Source organism: Protopterus annectens, chromosome 13.part0 (assembly GCF_019279795.1).
Source record: "Protopterus annectens isolate FY-2018-M chromosome 13.part0, PAN1.0, whole genome shotgun sequence".
In the NCBI taxonomy this organism is placed as follows: Eukaryota; Metazoa; Chordata; order Ceratodontiformes; family Protopteridae; genus Protopterus; species Protopterus annectens.
In genome coordinates this window covers 362123865-362144144 of record NC_056747.1, presented here as the reverse complement: position 1 = coordinate 362144144, position 20280 = coordinate 362123865, and the positions used below count along the sequence as shown (strand labels likewise).

The window sequence follows — 20280 nt, the reverse complement described above, 5'->3', positions numbered from 1 at the left end:
AGCTTTCATCTAGGTTATTTCACCACACCCCCCTTTCCTCAATCTACATTCTACTAGCACCTATCAGCTTTTATCTGGCATTCTCCCATCCCCTACCAGTATAGTTACCTCCACCCTTTCTTCTGGTGTTGTATCACCAGGAAATACAATTCCTTAACACAATAGCTGTATTCCTAACAATGATTTATTCCCCTCTACTACCCCTCCTGCTGGTCCCATACCTCCTTACCCTGTATGAAAACCAGTTTCTCACTGGAATTCAAGTCCCAAAGGGCCATACTGTCACCCCAGCTGTAAATCTTCCCACCTTCAACCATACATATAATACTGGGTCCTGCTCAATGTCTTGTTCACTCTATCAACACATCTACCGCTGGCACATTAGCCCTAGTTACAGACACTACTACAAACTTATAAATAAATTCCTGAAGCTTATCACTAAGTACAGACCTAGCCTAATGCGTGGTGGTGACATTCACCCCAACCCTGGCTCATCCACTTCTGATATATACACCCCCTCTACTAGTAACCTAAGCTACAATCCTACAATCCTTAGACCAACTAACTCTCTCCTAGTCTGCCATCTCAATATTAGAAGCATTAATAACAAGGTACATGAACTGCATGCACTCCTGGCTATCCACTCCCCTGAGATTCTCTGTCTATCTGAAACCTGGTTAAAACCTAACACTACAGACAAGGAAGTGTTACCACATGGGTATAACACACACAGGCTGGATCGTGTTTCCAGCAGGGGGGGATAGCTATACTCTACAAATCTGACTTAAATGTGACCATAGATGTAAAACAACCACAGCAGATTAAGAACTCTGAAATTCTTGCAACTAGATTGCAACAAAACAAAAGTAAATGCATTAATATCATCTGCATGTATATTCCCCAGGTAACAATATAACTACACTTGAAGACACCCTGTCCTGTCTATCATGTCATTACCCCCAAGAAACCCTACTACTCATAGATTTTAACATAGACTGGAGCACCTGTTCCTCAGAATCCCCATCAGCCTATATTAACCTGCATGCTTTTAATCAAATCATATCCACCCCCTACCAGGCTAGGTAAACCCAACCAAAAAGAAAGCATATTCGATTGGGTACTCATAAATAGTCACCCCCAACTGTACACTGCTAGTACCCTCCCTGATGACCTAAGCAATCACCTTCTCACTTATATAGTTAAGTACAAAGCCATTAATCCCCAACAACCTTTACTCAAAAGTTAGAAACAAAAAAGACTTTGACCCTTCCAAATTCCAACAAGAACTTGACTCATGTAACTGGTCTATTCTAAAACACCTCCCCTTAAATGAGGTAGTTGCATACTTTAATAACAAATTTCTTGAGATCCTAGATCTGCATGCACCTGCTTGTTCAAAGGGAACAAAAGCAAAAACTGCACCATGGGTTTCTAAAGAGTCTAGACTCAAAATTACCCATAGAAACAAATTATGGGTGTTATGGCATTCTACTAAAGACCCCCAAGATCAAATTAAATATAGGCACTCTAGGAACAAAACCAAAAAATCAATTTTGCAAGACAAAAAACAATACTACTGCAATTTACAGACAGTAAATCAGAACCACCCTCAGAAGTTTTGGACAGGATTGAATAATCTACTTCATCCTGGACAAACTTCTACCCCCCTCCCAGCTGCTACTATTGATAAACCCCCGAGGATGTTTCAGATAGTTTTATCCGATTCTTTACTGAGACATTTCAAGCCCTAGCAAGCCAACTACCTCCTAGCTCCCCTGGTTCTGAAAGTGCCACCCCTAGAAACCTACTCTCATTCAGCTTCCAATTCCTGTTCAGCACATTTGCCCTAACCCTGTACTGCTCCGACTGTAATTTCATTTGTTTTCTGGTAGGTCTGTTTCAATTAGACTGCCAAGGTTCTTAGGTTCAATTCCAGTAGCTGAAGATGTCAGGCTATTCGAAAGCGCTGAGACAAGGTAAGTGTCCAGTTTACCTGTACCAAATAATGCACCAGTATACTGTGGCAGGGCATGCCTTTTTAAATCGTCGCCCCTATCATCCGTGATCCGTTCCTTGTTAGCAATGAAGGTTTCTTACTTTTGCTTGAAAGTATTGCTCTAGCCTTTGCCCGAACACATACTGCTCAACTGTCCCTGATTTTGGTTCAAAGTTCTACCCTGTCCCTCTTAATCTCTCCTAAAACATGTCATTTTGGGATAAAAGATGGTGGACTGCTCTTAGTAAATACTGATAACAATTATAGACTTCTTTTATTTAAAAAATGCATATTCATTCAAATTCTCTTGCTTTTCATCTTAATAGCACTAATAATTTATAAAATGTTCCTGATTATTTTTGGATTTGTCCCTATTTCTGTATGATGATGCGGGCTGTGGCTCTGCCTATTATAAACTCTGTATGATGTGACAAAAAAGTAAAGATTTCTGTCCTTAAAAAGTAATATGCTAGACATTTATAGTCTCTGTATTGTTACTTAGGAAAATGCATGCTTAAAAATAATACTCTTGTCTTTGTCAGTATGTGTGCCAGTGTTTAGTGTTAGTGTTGCCACGTTTTCAAATACCCAAAGTAGCACACTTGTAATGTGGGATTTTGCAGGGCAAACCATACTCAAAACCACTTCCTTTTATGCCAGAATAAATGCTCATTCTTGTAGATGTTTCATGTGCAAATAATTATTTTGCACATATTATAAGAAACTTAAGGATTTTTTTGCAGGACACAGTTGCCAAACAGGGACTATCCTGAATAAATGGGGTCAGGTGGTAACACTGCTTAGTGCTCTTAATTATTTGGGGCTGTTTGGTTTATTTTGCACTTTGTTTTTGATTCTTCATCATGAGTGAAAAGTTTGATGACCTTGCAATCTCTTTGAAATGTACAAATGTTTATTGCATTTATCCTTGACCCTATGGCCCAGGCCCTGACTGAAATGAATAAATATAATAAAAATGTGTAAGCAAGAACATACACTGAGGCATGTGCCAGGTTTTACCGCAGACCAAGGAAGTTGTCAGGCAGAAGACTAGAAAGCAAGTACCTTCTATTTGTGGGAATATAGTAACACATATTAAGTGCATTAATTCAACATGTGTTATTGCATATACAAAATGGCCTTATTTTTTGATTCCCCTTCAAAAAATATCTAGCATTTGCCTAAGATTATAAGACTGTGAGTGAACATTTCTGTGAAGTTAATGTTTTATATTGGAGAAAGTACACCAGCCTCTGTTTAACTGATATAATCATGTCAAAAATTGCTATTACTTGCAAATACTTGGTCTTTGCAAAACATGATTATCAGCAAAGAAATTGATTCAATTCACCATTCTCTCTGATATGTTTGAGACAAGCATACTGAAGAACACTTGACTAGGACAGACCCCAGTGATACTCCACGTCACTTTCCTTGTTCTTGAAATTGTCCATCTCACCACAACTCTGTGTCATTCAGTTTACCGATGTAGCCATCCAGTTCACCAATCCTGGTCCTACCCTGCTCTCTGTAATTTTCATTTCAGTCTCCTACATGGAACTGGGTCAAAGGCCTTGCTGAAATCCAGACAGATTACATCTCCTTACTAGTCTGTCAGGTTAATCAGTAACTCAGTCATAAAACTAGATCAACTTTGCCTGACCATTCATTCTGGCTATGAGCCCATATAGGTTACTCTCCTTTTGGTTTACTACCATTCTTTGCCTTAGGATTACCAAGGTTCTCCCCATGACTTTCTCTGCCACTGTTGTTAAGCTAGCAGGTTTGCATTTCCCTAGATTATTTCTGTTGCCCCTCACCCCCATGCAGGGGTGCCACACTTGCTGTTTTCCAGTCCTCTGGCATTTCTGCAGTACCTAGTGATGTATTGAAAACCTCCAGCAGTGGTCTGCCAACACACAGGACAGTTTCTAAGGACTCTGGGTTGTAGACATTCTGCCCCCCCCCCACACACACACACACACACATACACAGTGTTGTGCTAGTTACTTATAAAAGTAATAAGTTACTATTACTAGTTACTTTTAAGTGAAAGTAATATATTACTATTACTTATTACTTTTCTGAAACGAGTTACTAACTAAAGTAACTAGTTACTGTAGAGTTACTTTTACGGAAGTATATTTTATCAATTCTCATATTCAGATTTACTCACACAGTACTTGTGTGTGAGGAATACAGGCTTACTGCACATGACTACGAGTGTATTAAAGTTGTATACACAGTTTTACAATCATTTATTAAAGTGTTTAATGAAGTGCATTACCACTTACATATGTAAAACACACACACTTAATATTGGGCTCACTGTTATCCATAGTGTACCTACTGCCATACCAACATATTACTGAAGGATTTAGTGATGTCCATTACATTAATATGCAGACAGCAAACAGGTGTACCTCTCCTTCCATCGTGAACACATGACAGTCATCACTTGCACTGCACATGACGTAGAACATATCCATGTGTGGACATGAAACAATTAGTACAGACCTGACACTTCCAAGACAATAGTAATGGCAGTCCATGCCACTCTGATGGACTCCAAGGCTTTGGCTTTGAAATCACTGACTTTCTATGACAGAATATGTTTGAGTTTAGTTCAAAAGATACAAAATGTTGGAGTGGTCATTAGTTATAAATGGACACTGTAGTCCACAGTGTCTTCTTCTTATCATCTAATTAATGCCACCCCAATTAGGTTTGTTAATCCGTCCCCTTGTACCCGATAAACCTGCGGGTATATTATGATTTAGTTTGAACCAAAAAAAAGTGCACCCTGAAACTCGATTGTTTACTACACTATGTATCAAGTACATTTGGAAAATACTACCATGGTGGTTTTGAAAATTCCCAACAACAGGTGGTTTTAACATGTCTCCTAAGGTCCTATATTTCTGGATTAACCTATTTTAATAACATAACTGTCATCAACTTTGATATTACTAATTTTCAAAGCTGAGCTGATCAACCATTAATTTCTTGCTTGAATGTTACTTTACTACTTTCTTTTAATTTGCAATGTGCTTAGTTCTTTAAGCATAGTAATAAAATTGATTTTAATTTGAATCTCAGTCATACCTCTCAACTGTCCAGATTTTCCCCCATATTTTGGTCTATTACTCATATAATTTGTGGTTTTCTGTCAAATTGCTGATAAATAACATACAATTGAGTTTCAGACTGTGTATCCTTCAGAAACTGCTGGAGGGATAGACACCACAATAAACAGAACATGCTGGAGGGATAGATTCCTGTCCCAGAGACTTCCCATACTCTAAAACAAACTACCTATCTATATCAAACAAAGCTCCTCATTAGCACTCTTCAAGAAAAATCTTGATGATTGGATGGGAGATAGGAAATTCACCCCGGGGATCATTTCTGTGGCTCTGCTTGACAGTGGCACAGGAAAATAATTTTCTTGGGTGGCGAAAGCAAGAGTACCTTTTGGTTAGGCTTATATAGGCCCTAGTGCCAATAGCCTAGTACCTACCTATGAACCTATGAACCTATGAACCAGTGGCCACGTCACTTATCCGTACCTTGATCAAAAAATTAAAACCCAACACACTCTTTGCTGATCAACTCCCTGCCAAGTACCTTCAAAAATCAGCTGATGCTGTTGCCTACCCAGTATCAATACTAATTAATCGAACCATAAGAGAAGCTAGAATTCCCACCATCTGGAAAATGTCCTATGTAATTCCACTATATAAAGGAGGCAGCTCTACTGAATTCTCCAATTATAGACCAATAGCCATATTCTCTCCACTTGCAATGATTATGGAAAAATTTATTAACAGACAACTCATGCACCACCTAATCCAGAATCACCTCATGGCAGATACCCAACACTGCTTCCATCCACACCACAGCACTACTTCAGCCCTACTAGCTTTCACCAACACCATATACCATAATCGCAACAACAGTCACATATCCTCCACCCTCTTCTTGGATCTTTCCAAGGCATTTGACATGGTTGACCACCAACTTCTAATACTCACCCTGCAAACATTTTGTCTAGATACTAAGGCCCCCTCAATGGTTTACATCCTACCTGAATAGGAAACAGGAGGCTGTTCTTTGGCAGAACAAACTCTCCAACCTTCTACCCAGCACCCATGGAGTACCACAAGGTTCTAGACTAGGGCCCCTGCTGTTTTCCATCTTCATTAATTACCTGTATACTGTCATCCCAAATGTCAGCTGTATCCAATATGCTGATGATGCCACCCTGATCTACTCCACCACATCACCAACAGACTTATGGTCTGCTACCCAGTCCACCTTTAACACTATAGAAAACTGGCTTTCAGAGTGTCGTCTGATACTAAATCCCAAAAAAACTAAAATGCTGTTATTCTCACCAACACAAAGGTCTCCTGCTTTTACCTTTACCATAAATGCAAATGATGGCACACAAATCTCCCCTGACCCCTCTACAAAACTACTAGGTGTCATTATAGATAACAATCTAAAATTCGACCTACATGTAAACCAATAGATCAAAACCATCAATAAAAAACTAGGGTCACTTTACAGAATAAAAGCCTTCCTAACCCCTCCAACTAAAATTGCCATAGCTCGCTCTCACCTTCTCTCAACACTTCTGTACACATCCCCTCTACTCTCTAATCTAAACAAGACTGTACTTAAACTCTCAACCTGCTGTAACCACATCGCCAGGTTTGCCACTGAGCTGCCTTTTAGGACACATCATTGCATCAATCTTATCCAGCTTGGGTGGCTTGAACTACCCAGTATAATTCAGTACAACCACCTGATCATGGCTTATAAAATCCTTTGTAATCTAGATAATATTCCTGCACTTAAAAATCTTATCATCCCCTAAATCCACGACTGCTTAGATCCTCTAACAGACTACTAATTCAGACAAGCAAAATTAACAATGCAGCTGGTGACTCTCTGCAAACTCTGCAGGCAGATCCTGAAACTCACTTCCAGCTGACATTACTTTACTCTCCTCCCTAGGTCAATTTAAACTAGACTCAAACAACATCTGGCACTAAACTGGCTATGTCATTGTCTCAAGCCTGGCTAACTCTCTTCTAGATTGTGTAAAATCTATTAATGAGCTACTGTTTAATTTACCCCGGGCTTTTACCAGGGTTTAACTCTAACCTGTGGAACATGTTTATTATTGTTTGCTTATGTACTCTTTGTCAAAATTATAATTGTAACATGTTTTCAATGTTTTTGTTTACCTTGGAGCTTTTCTCCTCGGGCCTCTGCTGAAAATGGACATGCATCCAGTCGCGCTATCCCGGTCAACAAATTTGTTCCAAAGATGGTGAGAGTGATTCCTGCCCCATTTATTCCCTATGATACGACAGTCACGGTTACCTATTACAACCGCAAAACTGCAGTTGCTCGAATACGGAAATGTCGACACATATTGAGTGAACCGTGAAAACACTGAACATCCTGAAGCGCGAAATTTGAAATGTCGAATCATCATAGTTGGCCCTTCTCTGGTATAGTCAGGCACACGTCCCACTCACTAGGCTGGACAAGGAGAAGGTTACTGTTAGCTGCCTGTCAGGAGCCAGAATCCACCACATAACACAAGCACTCAGGTCACTCTAGAACAAGTACAAATATGACTTTGTCATTGTTCATGTTAGTGTGAATGACCTGAGACGTACCTCCCTGGACTACATGAAAAAGACATGGAAGAGCTCTCTGATCATGTAGCTCAGGCGGGTATGACCCTGACCCTGAGAAGCATTCTGCCCTCACCAAGAATGATACTGCAGTATAAAGAAAAAATTATCAATTTCAACAATTGGCTAAGCTTCTGGTGTCATTCAAAAGGGTCCAATGTCTGTCAGCCTGGGATGAAATGCTTGACAAGCCTCGTTGCTTCGCAAGAGATGGCTTGGACCTGTCACCCCTAGGCTTTCAAATACTGGCCATGGCTCTTGCTGCACCCATAGTTCCTTTTTTAGGCAAGGCACAAAAGTCAAACCCACCTCTGTAAACAGCACAAATAAAAAAAATGAGGGTTATGCTACTCAATGCTAGGAGTTTAAATCTCAAAATGCATGCGCTCAAAGCACTCCTCAGTATGGAGAACGTCGACATCTGTGCAGTAACTGAAACCTGGTTCAAGGCTCCACAGAGCACCCCAGCACTACCAGGCTACAACTCATACCACACAGTTCGGCCACAGAACATGGACTGAAACACAAAAGGAGGGGGTGAATCCATATTCATCAAGGATACCTACACCTCCAGGTTAGTGGTGCAGCATGATACTTCTAAGATCATCCATGTGCAACTAACATCGGGCAAATCTGCAAAGCAAATTGTGGCCTGCTACAGATCACCCTCCATGACCCAGGAACACCACTCAGCCTTTCTGGAGACACCGGAAAACATGAAGGTCCTACTGAACACCCTGATATTGGATGATTTCAATTACCCTACCATTAACTGGGAAAACTATTCAAGTACAAACTCCCAGGTCCAGCGCTTCCTGGAATTTATCAACTCAAATGCCCTGGATCAGCTGGTAAACTCCCTTACCAGAGGTGAAAACATATTGGACCTTGCCATCACCAACATGGGCGGCAGGTGTTCCACACCGGAGGTCAACCTGTCACTGGTTAGATCAGACCATAAACTAATCACTCTGGATGTCCACACCACACCACCACCTCCAACCAAGGAAACCACAGTGAAAAACTTTTCTATAGCAAACTTCACCTTACTTAAGACAGAGGTGATAAGTTTCACAGACCCCAAGATGTAGGAACCTTTACAAATGCACTCTATGAGTACCTACAAGGGTGCATGGATCGTGCCATCGCTAGCAAAACCAAGACTCACTCCTTTAAGAGAAGGAAACCAGTCTGGTGGACCCCTGCCATAAACAGGCTATACAATAGAAGGAGGAAGCTAGTTCAGAAAAAAATCAAATCCCAAGAAGGAAAGACATCCCTGATCAGTATCAGTAAGAAACTAAGGTCTCTCATAAAATCATCCAAGGCTAACTTCGAAAGAAAAATAGCCAAGGATTTGAAAGATAACCACAAAGCCTTCTTTAGCTATGTCAAGAATCTAAGTGGCAACTCACAGATATGCTCTGAGCTAGTGCAAAATAGCACAAAATATACTGAGCCTACTGATATTGCCAACATCCTGGCAGATAGATTCAGTGCAAACTTTACCCCCCTCTCACCCCAAAAAGGGCCCCCAACAATGCTGGAAAAGTGTAGTGTCCAGAAAATCACAGACACACAGGTGAAAACAGCCCTTTCAAAAGGCAAAAGCACAGCTTCAGTGGGGCCAGATGGTGGCCCAGGCTGCATCTTGCATGAACTACAGAACAAACTAACCCCCCACCTAAACACACTGTTCAACCTCAGCCTCTCCACAGGCTACGTGCCCATAGAATGGCAGACAGCAATGTTTATTCAGCTCCACAAAGGAGGGGCCATAACTGACCCTGGTAACTATTGCCCCATAAGCCTGACTAGCCTGGTCTGCAAGGCTATGGAGCACATCATCATGGAACTCATTAACAAAGATATTGGGAACCTCCAAACACTTGACTCGAGCCAGTTCAGCTTTGTTAAGGGCAGATCATGCCTACTAAACCTGGTTAACTTCTTCGAGACAGTCACCAAGGCCATAGATGAGGGGAAGATGGTTCACACAGCCTTCCTTGACCTCACCAAGGCTTTTGACACTATTCCCCACTCGGGAATTATAGAAAAACTCACCAGCCTGAACATAAACCCCTACGTCACGAGATGGGTTGCCAACTGGCTTACAGACAAGAGTTCACATGGTAAGAATAGTGGGCTCCAGATCCGACTCTAAACCAGTCACAAGTGGTGTCCAGCAAGGCTCAGTCCTGGGACCCCTACTGTTCAGCATATACTTCTCAGAAGTACAGGCAAACACAGGAGGAATATGGCTAACCAAGTTCGCCAATGACTGCAAACTGGGAGCCATAATTGACTCTCCGGCTGACACGGACATTTTCCAAAAGGGCCTTATTGAGACGGACACCTGGTGTCAAAGTCATGGTCTCAAGCTAAATGCCAAAAAATGCATAGTCATCCCATTTGGGAAAAACAAAACACCCATGAATTACCACATAGGTGGCAGCCCCCTTAATACAGAAGAGGTAAAAAGAGATCTGGGGACCCAGGTAGATAGTAATCTCTCCTTTGACAATCATATTGCCAAAGTAGTTAGGAAATCCTTCTATGTAGCCCATTTAATTACTAAAGGGTTTGCATCTAGAAATAAAGAGGTTATAGTGCCCCTCTACTCGTCACTCATCAGACCCATCATAGAGTACAATGCCCCATTTGTGATGTACCTCACAAGACACTTCCAACAGCTGGAAAGACCACAAAACTACCTCACCAAGAGGATTACTGGCCTCAAACATATGTCCTATGCAGCCTGACTGGAAAAACGCCAACTGTACTCAGTGGCATATCGCTTTTTCAGAGGTGATCTCTGCCTGACTTACAAAGCCAAGTCCAACTCAGAATTGATGGACATGCTCCACCTAAAGAAATCCAAGTCACTGAGAGCCACTCGCTCTAGTGAGCTGAACCTCACCACAACAATAAATAGAACATGCTGGAGGGATAGATTCCTGTCACAGAGAATCCCCATGCTTTGGAACAAAATTCCTAACTACATTAGGCAGAGCCCTTCACTAACACTTTTCAAGAGAAACCTTGATGAGTGGATGGGTAACAGAAAGTACACCCCTGGGATCACTTCATTAGCTCTTCTTGACAGATGCTCAGTTAATTAATCAATGGGGCGGTGAAAGATGACAGACTCTAGCTAGGCTTATAAATGCCCTCGGGCAGATGGCCTAGTACCTACCTATGAACCTATAGCTCCTTAAGGTAAGTGCGCAATAGTTATGGAACTTAGGGTTAGGGTGCGGGTTAAGGTAAGTGCATACATAGTAATATATGTAAGCTTTAGTTTAGGGTTAGAAGTAGGGTTTTGTTAAGTGTATGTATGTGGATTATTTATTTTGTTTAGGTATAACTCCTTAACATAGTTGTGCAATAGTTACAGACCTTAGGTTTAGGGTGCGGGTTAAGGTAAGTGCATACATAGTAATATATGTAAGCTTTAGTTTAGGGTTAGAAGTAGAGCTTTGTTAAGAGTATGTATGTGGATTATTTATTTTGTTTGGGCAGATAATACATAGCAGGCGGTGGGGTTGGCCATCTATGCCGATTCGACATTTTGAATTTCGTGATTCAGGACGTTCGGTGTTTTTGCGGTTCGCTCAAAATGTGTCGACGTTTCCGTATTTGCATATGTGAGGTTTTGCGGTTATAATATAAACCCGACAGTCACAGAAACTGCCATCTGGGTAGTTGTCTCCTTATTAGGTACCTAATCCCTCTTCCTGTTGGCTCACTTTAGCAGCCACATCACCACAGATGGCCCTGTTATGCCTTCCCAGTACAAGCATGCTTCCACACACCTGCTGCATCACCAGTTTGGCAGGACCATGATAATGTGCTCAGTCTGTGGTTGCAATCATTGCCTGCAAGACTCAATTTGCATGTGTTGACTTTGTTTGCAACAACCACTCTGTCTTTCCAAGATGGGTAAGTCAATGTCAGTCATTCACTCCCACCTTCTCCCACCCTGCTTTTCCAGCATCTGAGCCCTATTTGAACTGATGTCATCTGGAGTACAAACAAGGTTTTATCCCTCTGTGTAACAGATCTGACCCAATATCTTATTTTAGAAAAGTAGTAGTAAACCTGAATGAGAATTGGTCCATTGAAAGTCTTTTTTTTTCAGTTTGAAGAATAAGACGCTATATAAGTGTAATTAATTTTACTTTTGTATATTTTATACAGAATGCATTAAGTTGTTTGTTTTCTGTACTTCATCTTTTAAAATGGAACAATGATATATTTCTTAAAAATGTGCCTGAGCTATGTTAGTATGTGCCTGAGCTATGTTAGTATAATTTTTCAGTTCATTTTGTACATTATTTTTGCTTTGCTTCTTTAACTAGAGATTTATTAACTTAGACTTCAATATTAACTTACAGAAAACTCCATCTTTTTACAAAAATAACAGCAATAGCAGAGAAAAAATTAGCATAAATGTGGTAACAGATGAGTGGAATCTAACATGCTTATGGCAATATTAATAAAATGAAAATGTGCTCATACCATTGAGACTTTCTATTCTCATATCTCAGACCTGTTGTCCCTGCCTACTGACTGTAGTTCTGATACATCTGCAGGGTGTGTGCAAACCTGGTGTCCCGCCTACTGACTGTAGTTTTGATACATCTACGTAGTGTGTGCAGAACTGGTGTCCCGCCTACTGACTGTAGTTTTGATACATCTACGTAGTGTGTGCAGACCTGGTGCTCCTGCCTACTGATTGTAGTCTTGATACATCTGCATACTGTGCGTAGACCTGGTTCTCCTATTTACTGACTGGAACACTGATGCTATTACATGCTGTGTGCAGGTGTGGTACAATTGTTTTCTAGATAATATTTTGGTTGGTTTTGCTATCCCTACACAGTAAACATAGGTTTGATGTTTTGATGTTCTTTCATATTTTTATACAACTGATGGTCTACCTACTTATATGATTTGATGATCCTAAAGTACATATTATGTACTACTGTAGTTAGTATTTCAGTTTCAATGCCCTCATCTACTGCACACTATTCTTATGTCCCTGCAATGTATCCCTAGAGATCCAGTTTACAGAACTAGCCTCCCTACATACTTTGTGCATTTCTGTTGTCTCTGGTTACTGTTTACAAAACTAGCCTCCCCACAAACTTTGGGTATTTCTGGTGCCCCTGGTTACTGTTTACACAACTAGTCTCCCTACATACTTTGTGTATTTCTGGTGACCCTGGTTACTGTCTACAGAACTAGTCTCCCTACATATTTTGTGCATTTCTGTTGCCTGTGGTTACTGTTTACAGAACTAGCCTCCCTACATACTTTGTGTATTTCTGGTGCCCCTGGTTACTGTCTACAGAACTAGTCTCCTACATATTTTGTGCATTTCTGTTGCCTGTGGTTACTGTTTACAGAACTAGCCTCCCTACATACTTTGTGTATTTCTGGTGCCCCTGGTTACTGTCTACAGAACTAGTCTCCCTACATATTTTGTGCATTTCTGTTGCCTGTGGTTACTGTTTACAGAACTAGCCTCCCTACATACTTTGTGTATTTCTGGTGCCCCTGGTTACTGTCTACAGAACTAGTCTCCCTACATATTTTGTGCATTTCTGTTGCCTGTGGTTACTGTTTACAGAACTAGCCTCCCTACATACTTTGTGTATTTCTGGTGCCCCTGGTTACTGTTTACACAACTAGTCTCCTTATATACTTTGTGCATTTCTGTTACCTCTGTTTACTGTTTACTGAACTAGTCTCCCTACATTGTGCATTTCTGTTGCCTCTGGTTACGGTTTACAGAACTAATCTACCTACATACGTTGTGTATTTCTTGTGCACCTGGTTACTATTTACGGAACTAGTCTCCCTACATACTTTGTCCATTTATGGTGCCTCTGGTTACTGTTTACAGAATTAGCCTCCCTACATATTTTGTGCATTTCTGTTGCCTCTGGTTACTGTTTACAGAACTAGCCTCCCTACATACTTTGTGTATTTCTGGTGCCCCTGGTTACTGTTTACAGAACTAGTCTCCCTACATATTTTGTGCATTTCTGTTGCCTCTGCTTACTGTTTACAGAACTAGTCTCCCTACATACTTTGTGTATTTCTAGTGTCCCTGGTTACTGTTGACAAAACTAGTCTCCTTACATACTTATTTCTGGTGCCCCTGGTTACTGTCGACAGAACGTCTCCCTACATATTTTGTGCATTTCTGTTGCCTCTGGTTACTGTTTACAAAACTAGTCCCCTTACTTACTTTGTGTAATTATGGTTTCCCTGGTTACTGTTTGCAGAATTAGTCTCCTTACGTACTTTGTGCATTTCTGTTACCTCTGTTTACTGTTTACAGAGCTAGTCTCCCTACATTGTGCATTTCTGTTGCTTCTGGTTACTGTTTGCAGAACTAGTCTCCCTACATACTTTGTGTATTTCTTGTGCCCCTGGTTACTATTTATGGAACTAGTCTCCTTGCATACTTTGTGCATTTATGGTGCCTCTGGTTACTGTTAACAGAACTAGTCTCCACTACACATTTTGTGAATTTATGGTGCCTCTGTTTATTGTTTACAGAATTATTCTCCCTAAATACTTTGTGCATTTATGGTGCCTCTGGTTATTGTTTACAGAACTAGTCTCCCTACATACTTTGTGCATTTATGGTGCCTCTGGTTACTGTTTGCAGAACTAATCTCCCTACATACTTTGTGGATTCATGGTGCCTCTGGTTATTGTTTACAGAACTAATCTCCCTACATACTTTGTGCATTTCTGATGCCTCTGGTTACTGTATACAATGTAAGTGCCCCATGCATACTTTGTACATTTATTATTCTCTTGGTTACCATTTACAGGACTAGTGTCCCTACATACTGTATACAGTTCTGTTGCCCATGTACTGCAAAGTTGCCCCTGCCTTGTATATTACCTACAGCTATGCTGCACTTTCCTATAGTCCACAGTTCTTGTGCTTTAACATCCTTTGTGCAGTTATGGTGGCAATATTGCCGTCCCTGTGTACTGTGCAAAGTTCGTGTCAGTTATTATGTAACATCCTTGTTTCCTTATATACTGTCTTCTGTATCCCATATCTACTGCATGCCGTTATGGTGATAACCCCCCACCCCCACTTACTGCATGCAGTTCTGGCTCATCTACCTACCACATGCAGTGCTAGTACTGCCCACTTATTGTGTGTAGTTCTAGGCGAGCATACTAACCATGCACAGTACTACCATCCATAAAAACTAGGTGCTGTTCTGATACTATTACATACCGTGTACAGTTCTGCTGCATGCACATGTTATGTGAGGTTCTGGTGTCCCTATATATTGTGTACAGTTGTGCTGACTGTGTGCAGTGTTGCCATACCTAAAAGCTATGCACCAGTCTGGTACCATTGTGTACAATGTACAGTTCTGTTGCATGTACGTATCATGTGCAGTTCTGGTCCAATATGCACAGTTCTGATCCCCTGTGTAGTGTGTGTGTGTGTGTGTGTGTGTGTGTGTGTGTGTGTGTGTCTGTGTGGCTGGAGTGGGTCAAGGCATACTTTTTCTTCATAACAGAGGCTTGATCAGATTAGGCCACTTGCTTGATACTTTAAAATAAGTTAAGTATTCTATGATTGAATGATTTTCAATCTAAATCAAATTTTCCCCCTTAGCTTCTTGGAGTAACTGCAATTGAAGATAAACTACAAGATGGTGTACCCGAAACCATTCAGAAACTACAGAAGGGAAACATTAAAATATGGGTCTTGACAGGAGATAAACAAGGTAGGAATATTATTATAAGTGAAGAAAAGTTTCAAAATGCCTGGAATTTTTAATATGCATGTGTAAGGCTCTAATGATGTATTTGTGAAACATATAACAGTTACCTAATTCTTGGAATTATTTTATTAAATGTTTTTAACTCAGATGACCACAACAGGACAGGCCTATTTTCAGCTGGCATCCAATAAGAAAAGCTCTATACTTATAGATAGTTAAATGATGGCCTTGTGGAATACTTCAGAAATGTAGTAAAACACTGCATAATGTTATGCATGCGTATGCTAAACACATGGCCACACTGAAGTAAATTATTTAAGGAAAATGTTACCTGTTCATTTTATATGACTGAATATGCATCTGTTTTACTCAAAATATGAATGTGTCTCAAGGAATCCCAACATGAAATTTGCAGGAGAAATGTGGTAAGATTTGTGCACTGGCTACACAGTTTTGTTACAGAGTAGGACTGTGTTGATACATCAAACAGACAGAAAAGACTGTCTCTTCCAAGAAAAGTTTTGTATCTCTTTTTTTAAAACTCTGAAGTGAGAGACAAATTTACTGACTGAAGAAAGTTGTTCAGCTGAAGCGCAGCTGTGTTCACGGCATTCATGCACCCATAAGATTGCCATGCCGTATGTATTCCCAAGAAGGTAGCAGAGAATTCTGGAGTAGTTGAATGAAAGTATGTTGTTTCAGTGTAGTTTTTTTTCACAATCATAACTGCATTTAACATTGCACGTTTTGTATGAGCAAAGCAATGCACATAAGCATGTGTGTGCAGATGCACATACACACATAGTACACAGAAGGCTGTATTACCGACACTCACACACACACACACACACACACACACACACACACACACACACACACACACACACACACACACACACACACACACACACACATATTGCATTTAAGGCTGTATTTCAGCTACTATTATAATCAGTCCAGGGTTACTGTAACACATGGATATGGAGAAATCCTCCCTTGCAGTAACTGCTGTGTGGAACTAGTATTTCTGGTTACCTGGCTGAAAATGATGACTCATGCGCCTGACTAGGTAACTGTCCTCCATATGCTGCAGATAGCTAAAAGACAAAACAAGGTTAAGTATTTCAATGTTTTGTGAACTTTTGCAGTGGTTAGGATTATATGTAGTAAACTGAGAAATCCTCCTATGGGTTCAGCTTATTAAACATCACTTGCTGAACCTCACGGGAATAATTGACTCTAAGTGACAGTGCAGTGATGTGCCATATTTTAAGGACAAGCTAATGGTTCCCAGCACTGAAGGGTTTGTACAGGTAAAAAAATGCTACAACAGTGCTATGGATACTGTTAAACATTTCAGTGTTAGGAATTATCACAAAGCAGTATCCATGCCATGGCCTTGTCTAAATCAACATTGTATGAGGGACAAAGGGGTGTCATTTATTGTGCTGCATTTAACTATATATGGACCACTTTCTCCTGAAAATAAGTTTTCAGATATTTCCTATGATAACAAGTGTAAGCAACTGACTTCTTCCAAAACCCTAAAACCAGAATGCAAAACTGGGGCCATACAAGTCTCTATCCATGAGGATTCTAGGCCTCTTGGGTGAATGACATTTATTAGGTAGTGACTCAACTCATCTTCATAGGTATTTATCCCTGATGATCTTTAGTAGCCTAATTATACATTCCCATAAAGTTTTTAGCCCTTGACTTTAAGAACAAATAACCCAGAAGTAAGCATAACATTTATGTGTTGCTCCTAATCATGAGGGACAAAGGTGCTAAACCAGGGCTGAATTTGCAGTTGTATATCAATTTGTCCAGATTACATCTGAATAGTGTGAGAAAAGTATTTTTCTTTATGTGAAGGTAATTCAAAAAAAGTGGTATCCTGTGTGATATTGAGATGGTCCATATGGCTGTTATGATTTAGACCCTTGATTTTCTTAGTAAGACCGTGTTGTGGGGATTCAAGTTGAGACATATGTTTGGACAGGTACATACCAAAAGAGGCATTACGTTCAACGATCAGCCTACTGAGTGCAGAATACAGTGGAATGATCACATCCCTGGACGTGGGCTCCATACCCTTAACAATAAGTTGGGTAATAAAAAAAGACTTTCATACATTAGTGGATATGTGATGATCAAAGGAGTTTGTTGTCTACATAGGTTCCCAGGTCCCCAACTAATGGATCAAATTTCATGGGTGTATTATAAAATTTGATAGTTACAAGGGGCTTCTTGCCTAGCAAAGGACTCTATTATACATTTCTTAGTGTTTAGTTTTTGTCCATGATTTTGACACCACCTATTAGTTTGGGAAAGCCCTCTTGGAGGATCTTGGTATCCTTTGAGAGATATATAATGGCACCAAATTTACAGTCATATGCAACCCTGGTCAGCCATAAATCCTTAAAAGTGGCTTTAACCACTGAGATGCAAATTCCAAAGAGGAGTAGTCAAAGGACTGAATCCTGGGGTACACCAGATTGGTCTATTGGAGAAGGTAGAGAAGCCCTCCCTAATTTCCTGGGTTCTGTTTTTGAGTCAGTTTGCTATCCAGTGAATTAATGTGTGCACCTCACAGCAGGGGTTAGTACCACAGGTTATAAACACAATGGTTTCAAAAGACAACTTTTTTTCCCTTGGGAACTGCCTATGTGTATTCTGAGGTTTTCCTGCTTCTCTACATGCAACTCAGTTGCACACTGCTGCCTGGAGAGCAACTTAGGTGCACATTTTGTGGCTTTGCTGCAGGACTCCACTCAACAATCTCCCATAGAATTGTTCATTATTATTATTAGTCCTTCAGCTGAACCTGATCCATCTAGCTCATTCCCCACTACTTGTCCCTGAATATTCCTAACATAATGGAAGGATAGTTTCCCAGCATTTCTCCAGCAAGCCTGATCAACATGAGCATCCTGAGGTAATGTAGCAATTGCCTCACATATACTGATAACCTATTATGCCTAAAACATTCAAACGCAACATGCAAGAGCTATATCTATACTTTGAATCTAGAATCTATACTCTCTCAACATATTAAAAAAGACATGGATCAAGTTGTCAGTACACATACCTCACCTTTTAAACCAACCAAGTGCGCAACACATAAACTCACATGTGCGAAGGTACTCTCTAGAAGTATACCTAAAGAGCAGAGACTTGTAAAGTGCAAACATGCTACACATAATACAGCCCCAGCAGAATCCACTACACATAAAACACATGCATCAGTGTCTCACCCAACAAGCCCCTAAGGCAAAAGACCTCAAAATCAAATGTAAAGTAAAATTCACAAGGCACGGTGTCAACAACACTTAAATGCTTATTTTGACAAATTAAAACAATATAAAAACATTGAAAAGATAAGTGCTTTCATCAGACTTTTGTTAGATTTCATCAGATGTTTTATAATATTATCATGTGATCCTTTTATAGCATTCTAGTCACATGATCAGATTGAAATTTTAAAGAAACATTGTATCTATATATTTCCTAATACCAGCACATGTATGTAAACAATACTAATAATTGTCCTTAATATTATTATTATTATACACTCATATCAGTTATAAACTTCCAATAGAACTGCAATAGTTGAAAATGAAAAATATAAATATGTATGAGATGTGAAGAAAAGACGTTGAGCAGCAGTTTTTAATAATAAAATGCATGTGATGAAAAGTGTGTGTGTGTGTGTGTGTGTGTGTGTGTGTGTGTGCATGTGTATATGTATATATATATATATATATATATATATATATATATATCAACCAATTGTATATAGTTGTTTTTGATATATACTCAAAGATTATTGATGTGACCAGAACATAAGTGATATAATTTCACCTCTCATATGCTTTCATTTTTAATATGCAAGAGACAGATAAAATGTCATTGAGCCCTGGTGGTGCTATGGCATTTAAATACATTTGCCACCATAGCTCATTTTGCCCAAGTATTATTGACTAGGGTCCATCTCAAGGGTTATGTTGCACATTTTCTAAGATGAAAAATGAGAAGTTATGGCTGATGCTATTGGATATATGCTTATAAAAAGTGTAGTTGCTATTTTGTTTTTTTATATCATGAATATCTTCATATTTTCACTTTTTGAGTTTACACTTACGTTTTCCGATATAAAATGTTGAACATAAATTGCATGTTGCGATGTATACGACTCCCTGGGTTTGACAATTATATTGACCTCTCGTCTTAATTTTCTTTAGGCCAACATGGATAACTTCCATTTCTTTTGTTATTCATTGCACATGGCTTGTAAAGTTCTTTTTCAACATATTCTAATATTTGCATATGTTAGTTAACTTCATTTGGAGGGATCCCCCCTACTTGAAAAGTGTGCAGACAGAACTTTAGGTTCTTTATTAAAAAAGTGACATTATTTTCTTTAGTAAACTAGCTCTGTTTGGTTTGTAACAATATTCTCCTTAAGTCTTTTAGAATGCATGCTACTACATTGCAAATAAATATTACCCTGGACTTATTTCTTAAATATTCTGGTCTTTCACCTATCATTACTGTTACATATCTACAGAAGGTTAATGCTTGTCAAGCCTGATTTACATGATTTAAAAATAAGGCACTTCATTTATATATCTATTGCATTTATCCAACATTTCTTGTCTACTATGTCATATAATAGAAATATAATCAATAATATGTTTCTGCAGTACTATGGAACTCATAAACCTAGATGAATAAATTAATTCCTTTTCTTATTGAGTCATATATAAGTTTGTATGACTGGGGTCAATAGCAG

At 39.6% G+C, this 20280-nt stretch overlaps 1 protein-coding gene across 1 annotated transcript in view; it reads left to right on the top strand.

The window, feature by feature from the left end:
- The window catches only part of LOC122787323 (phospholipid-transporting ATPase IC-like), a 446410-nt gene that overhangs the window by 244723 nt on the left and 181407 nt on the right, over positions 1-20280 (top strand). The window contains exon 18 of the mRNA XM_044053968.1: positions 15377-15488. Coding sequence (XP_043909903.1) covers positions 15377-15488 — 112 coding nt within the window. The remainder of the gene's footprint in view (positions 1-15376; positions 15489-20280) is intronic.